This window comes from Triticum urartu, chromosome 3A (assembly GCF_056163025.1).
Source record: "Triticum urartu cultivar PI428250 chromosome 3A, HENAU_Tu73, whole genome shotgun sequence".
Taxonomy (NCBI): Eukaryota; Viridiplantae; Streptophyta; class Magnoliopsida; order Poales; family Poaceae; genus Triticum; species Triticum urartu.
The window spans coordinates 693,639,093-693,644,500 of record NC_141875.1 but is presented as its reverse complement, the minus strand read 5'-3'; the positions used below and the strand labels follow the sequence as shown (position 1 = coordinate 693,644,500).

Sequence of the window (5,408 nt, the reverse complement as noted above, 5' to 3'; positions counted from 1 at the left end):
CCCGTGGGGCCTTAGCACGATGACTTTCCGACTATCTAATACAACAAGTTTGGCCTGACTCCGGTGAGGGAAGGGCGATGACGACGGCGCGTCTTCGGCTCGCTCCAATGCTGACATGGCATGACTAATAGATAAAAAAATTCCTCGCAAAAAAAGTTACCACATGGGAAATGTGGTAAGCTATCTTTAAGATAAAAAAATTCTAATTATATCTAAGATGATGCTGAGAGCTAATTAAGTGAAAGTCTCCTTTTGTGCCACAATACCATTATGCCTTCTCTGTTTAGATAACCCATTCACTGTCCAGCCCCTCATTAATTGAAATCTCAGAAATAATTTTTGCAATCACGAACAAAAGGCACTTTTTTATATCATTCAATCTCAGCCCATACTACTACAATGGGAGTACATGAATTAGTAAGATGGCAAGGGGTTGCAAAACAAGCACCAACGTGCATAATCAATCCTACAAAGAAAGAAGGAAACGTCAAGCAACGTGATCGAAGAGGCAGACTGGGGTGGCGACACTTGTGTCGATCTTGCAGTCGAGCCTCAGTTACACATAGGGCTAGAGGAGAAAACGTCTACCGGTAATGACTTGGATATCATACCGGCGTGCAACCTAAGCTCATCCCCATCGCGGCCAACCTCCTTTATGCTGACCCACGCAACAAATACCTTCACCTTAATACCTTCGAGACCGCTGATCAAGTCATTTTTTATGTTTCCGGCGACCCAAGTGCTGTAGTGGATGTCGTACTCACCGTCGACACACAATTGGCATTCATCGGAGAAGTGTACCTCAAAGGAGCCATCCGATCGGAGCTCGTAGTCATGCACTCCCTGCGGGAGGATGCCCTGTGGGAAGCCGTATCGCCCTAGCATTTCGTACGCCGTCGGCTTGGCTGCATGGGCTGGGGGCTTGGCCACGGTGGCAGCGGTGGTAGTGAGAAGGATGGCTACTATTGCCACGAGGAGAAAGGTAGTGTGCTTCACCATTGTTGGTGCTCTAGCTCAGGCTGACAACTAAAGCTTTGGAGATATATTTGTGTGTCAGCACAAAAATATGCAGGCTATATATAGAGAGATAAATTTATAAATATTTGGTATACAATAAATGTGTATTCAGTACTCACTAAAGTTAATAGGAAATATACTCCTACTAAAAATATTCTCATATAAATTAGATAACTATAAGATATATATGCTCATTAATTTTTCAAATCGTAGCAACAAAATAAACATTTAATTCCCTCTGAGGGTACAGAGTCTTGGGGAGTTCTACCTCCATTGACATAGCTAACCTAGTTGTGGAAACCTGAGGACTCCATGTATGCTTTATATGTTGAGGGTTGGGTTTGTCATAGATCAACTTACAATCTCTCGGTACTTTTTACTTCGTATACACCCCCAACGCAATAAAACAAAAGAAGGACATAGGGTATTATGTCCACCGTGAGAGCCTGAACTTGGGTAGAAACCCTTATTTATGTTACCATCTTGACAAATACCATACTAAGGATACCCTACTGAGGGATCTGCCTTATTTAGAATTGGGAAACGTTGCATGGAAAACAAAAAAAATCTACAAACGCACAAGATCTCTCAAGGAGATGCATAGCAACGAGAGTTGAGAGTGTGTCTACGTACCCTCGTAGACCGTAAGCGGAAGCTTTTGTTAACGTGGTTGATGTAGTCGAACTTCTTCGCGCTCCAACCGATCAATTACCGAATGAATGGTACCTCCGTGTTCCGCACACGTTAATCTCGGTGACGTCCTCCGCCTTCTTGATCCAGCAAGATGGTGAGGAGTGGATTCGTTCCGGAAGCATTTCAGCATGGTGACGGTGATGGTGAAGCTATCTCTGCAGGGCTTCGCCTAAGCACTACAAAAATATGATCGGGGTGTAAACGGTGGAGGGGGGCGCCACACATGGCAAAACAATTGTCGTGGTTGTGTTAGGCGCCCCCTCCCATATATATATAGGTGGGAGGGAGAGGGGAGAGGCCAAGGGGCGCCCCCCTACCACATATATATAGGTGTGAGGGAGAGGGGAGAGGCCAAGGGGCACCCCCAAGTAGGCCGAATCCTACTTGGGTTCTTCCCCCAAGTGGCACCCCTTCCTTATTTGGAGTGCAGGAGGAAGGAAGGGAGGAGGTGTGCCCCCCCTTCCTTTCTCTCCTGAGGAGGGAAAGGAAGGAGGGGCCATCCATCCCCTTCCTTCCCCTAGGGCCGGCCATCCAAGTGAAGGGACACACCAGCCCCCTTGTGGGATGGTATGTCCCTCCCTTTGGCCCATAAGGCTCATACACTTGCCAGGTTTGCCCGGAATCCCTTCCGGTGACCCAATGAGTACCCGGTGCACTCTGAAACTATTCTGGTGTCCGAATACCATCGTCCTATATATATACCAATCTTTACCTCTCGACCATTTCGAGACTCCTCGTCATGTCCTTGATGTCATCCGGGACTCCAACAACATTCGTTCACCAAATCATATAACTCATATAACACTATATCGTCAATAAACGTTAAGCGTGCGGACCCTACGGGTTCGAGAACTATATAGACATCACCGAGACACCTCTCCGGTCAATAACCAATAGCGGAACTTGGATGCCCATATTGGCTCCTATATATTCTATGAAGATCTTTATCGGTCGAAACGTTATGACAACATACATGATTCCCTTTGTCCATCGGTATGTTACTTGCTCGAGATTCGATCGTCGATATCTTCATACCTAGTTCAATCTCGTTACCGGTAAGTCTCTTTACTCATTCCGTAATACATCATCTCGTAACTAACTCCTTAGTCATTTGCTTGCAATCATATGATGTGCATTAGCGAGAGGGCCCAGCGATACCTCTCCAACTCTCGGAGTGATAAATCCCAATCTCGATCTATGCCAACTCAACAAACACCTTAGGAGATACTAGTAGAGCATCTTTATGATCACCCAGTTACGTTGTGACGTTTGATAGCACACAAGGTATTCCTCCGGTATCCGGGAGTTGCATAATCTCGTAGTCGAAGGAATATGTATTTGACATTACGAAAGCAATAGCAATAAACTAAATGATCAATATGCTAAGCTAGCAGATGGGTCTTTGTCCATCACATCATTCTCCTAATGATGTGATCCCGTTATCAAATGACAACTCATGTCTATGGTTAGGAAACCTTTACCATCTTTTGATCACTGAGCTAGTCTAGTAGAGGCTCACTAGGGACACGGTATTTGTTTATCTATCAACACATGTATTTAAGTTTCCGGTCAATACAATGCTAGCATGAATAATAAACCTTTATCATGATTAAGGAAATATAATAATAACCATTTTATTATTGCCGCTAGGGCATATTTCCATCAATCTCCCACTTACACTAGAGTCAATAATCTAGTTCACATCGCCATATGATTAACACCCATAGTTCACATCGCCTTGTGACCAACACCCAAAGAGTTTACTAGAGTCAATAATCTGGTTCACATCGCCATGTGATTAACAACCAAAGAGTATCAAGGTGTGATCATGTTTTTCTTGTGAGAGAAGTTCAGTCAATGGGCCTGCCACATTCAGATCTGTATGTATTTTGCAAATTTCTATGTCTACAATGCTTTGCATAGAGCTACTCTAGCTAATTACTCCCACTTTCAATATGTATCCAAATCAAGACTCAGAGTCATCCGAATTGGTTTCAAAGCTTGCATCGACGTAACCCTTTACGACGAACTCTTTATCACCTCCATAACCGAGAAATATCTCCTTAGTCCTTCTTAGGTAACTAAGGATAATTTTGACCGCTGTCTAGTGATCTATTCCTGGATCAGTATTGTACCAGATGACCCACAAGTATAGGGGATCAATCATAATCCTTTCGATGAGTAAGAGTATCAAACCCAACGAGGAGCAGAAGGAAATGAAAGGTAGTTTTCAGCAAGGTATTCTCTGCAAGCACTGAAATTATAAGTAATGAGTAGTTTGATAGCATGATAATTTGTAACGAGCTTGTAACGGTAACGGTAACAAAAGTTCAGCAAGATAGCCCACTTTTGAGGCAAAGGACAGAGACCAAAACTGTCTCTTATGATAAGCAAAGCGTTCTTGAGGGTACACAGGAATTTCATCTAGCCACCACTAGTACGCGTCGGTGCTATACAAACAAGTTTTAACCCCTTTCCGCGACGGCATTTGGAACCGTCGCCTAGTCAGTGATGGAGATAGTGGGGGGGTCCTTCCCACACAACCCAGAAACCATCGGGGATAGGGAGCCTTGATGCATACAGTTGTCGCTATATAAGTGTTTCCTGTATCTCGAATATCCCAAACGCTTCATCCTTGCTACTCGTTTGTACTAGCATTGCCATCGCAGTCGGAGTTTTGTGGTTTTACCTAACACTACAGGAATCAGGAACTTTGCCGCCCGCCATGGCGGAGGGTAAAGGCACGAATGGCGGATGGCAAAGACAGCTGACGGTAAAGTTCTTGATTCCAGTAATGTAAAACCACGCAGATTCTAGGCATGGGAGCTTTCGTGGCAAGTTCTAGGCACGGAAGTTTTACGATTCCTGACACATCACAAACAGTTCATGATTATAAACCGTGTACGATAGGTAGACAATCACACACATTTGGTTTTCCCGCACCGTATGTGATAGTGTCTGACATCACACACACTTTGCAAATGGCAACTATGTGCATTGTTACACATGTTTCCTCTCTGTGAACCGTGTCGGATTATGATGTATATCGCACACGATGTGCTTTATTAACCGTTTGCGTCGTAATGACCCGCACACTGTAATTTCACCCTAATTTAATTGCTGCTATTTAAAATTGTACCTAATTTAAACTTGAAAGTAGGCTATAGCTTTACTCATATCCATCAGGTTCAAACAACCAATGCATTATTCGATTCAAAGTTACATATGTTTAAGAATTACATAAGCACCAAATAAAGAATGATGAACGAGGGTTCTATACTTGTACAATTACAGATGGAGAAAGAGGCGACAGACATTCTGATTGCTGAACAAGGTGAAGCAGAATGGCCCTATTGTGCTCTCCTGGATGCAGAAGGCATGCAGCGCTCTTGTCCAACCCCTTGTGGTGGCCGGCCGCCAATCATGTAGTTTGAGAGGTAATCTTGAGTAAACTGCTTCAGGATCCACTACAAAAGAAAAAAGATTCAGACATTGTCATCTCACACAACTCATTACGGACAGTAAAAAGAAGGCTACAGGGTTCTTACTTACCATCCTGCAGTTCACTGTTGTCTTGCATAAAGTGTAAACAAATAGTTTGATTGACATCTTTTGACCCATTTTAATGACAATCTTTATCCGCTTCCTCACTTTATGCTGGTTCATGAATATCTCATTGCCCCATACACAGAAAGGTT

The 5,408-nt window shown here is 43.7% G+C and overlaps 1 protein-coding gene across 1 annotated transcript; it reads right to left on the bottom strand.

The window, feature by feature from the left end:
• Positions 1–510: 510 nt before the first annotated feature.
• Positions 511–1,030, bottom strand: LOC147981723 (uncharacterized protein At5g01610-like). Its single transcript, XM_087517197.1, has one exon. It carries the CDS (start codon positions 997–999, stop codon positions 553–555), a length of 447 nt encoding a protein of 148 aa, XP_087373323.1. The 5' UTR covers positions 1,000–1,030; the 3' UTR covers positions 511–552.
• Positions 1,031–5,408: the final 4,378 nt, after the last annotated feature.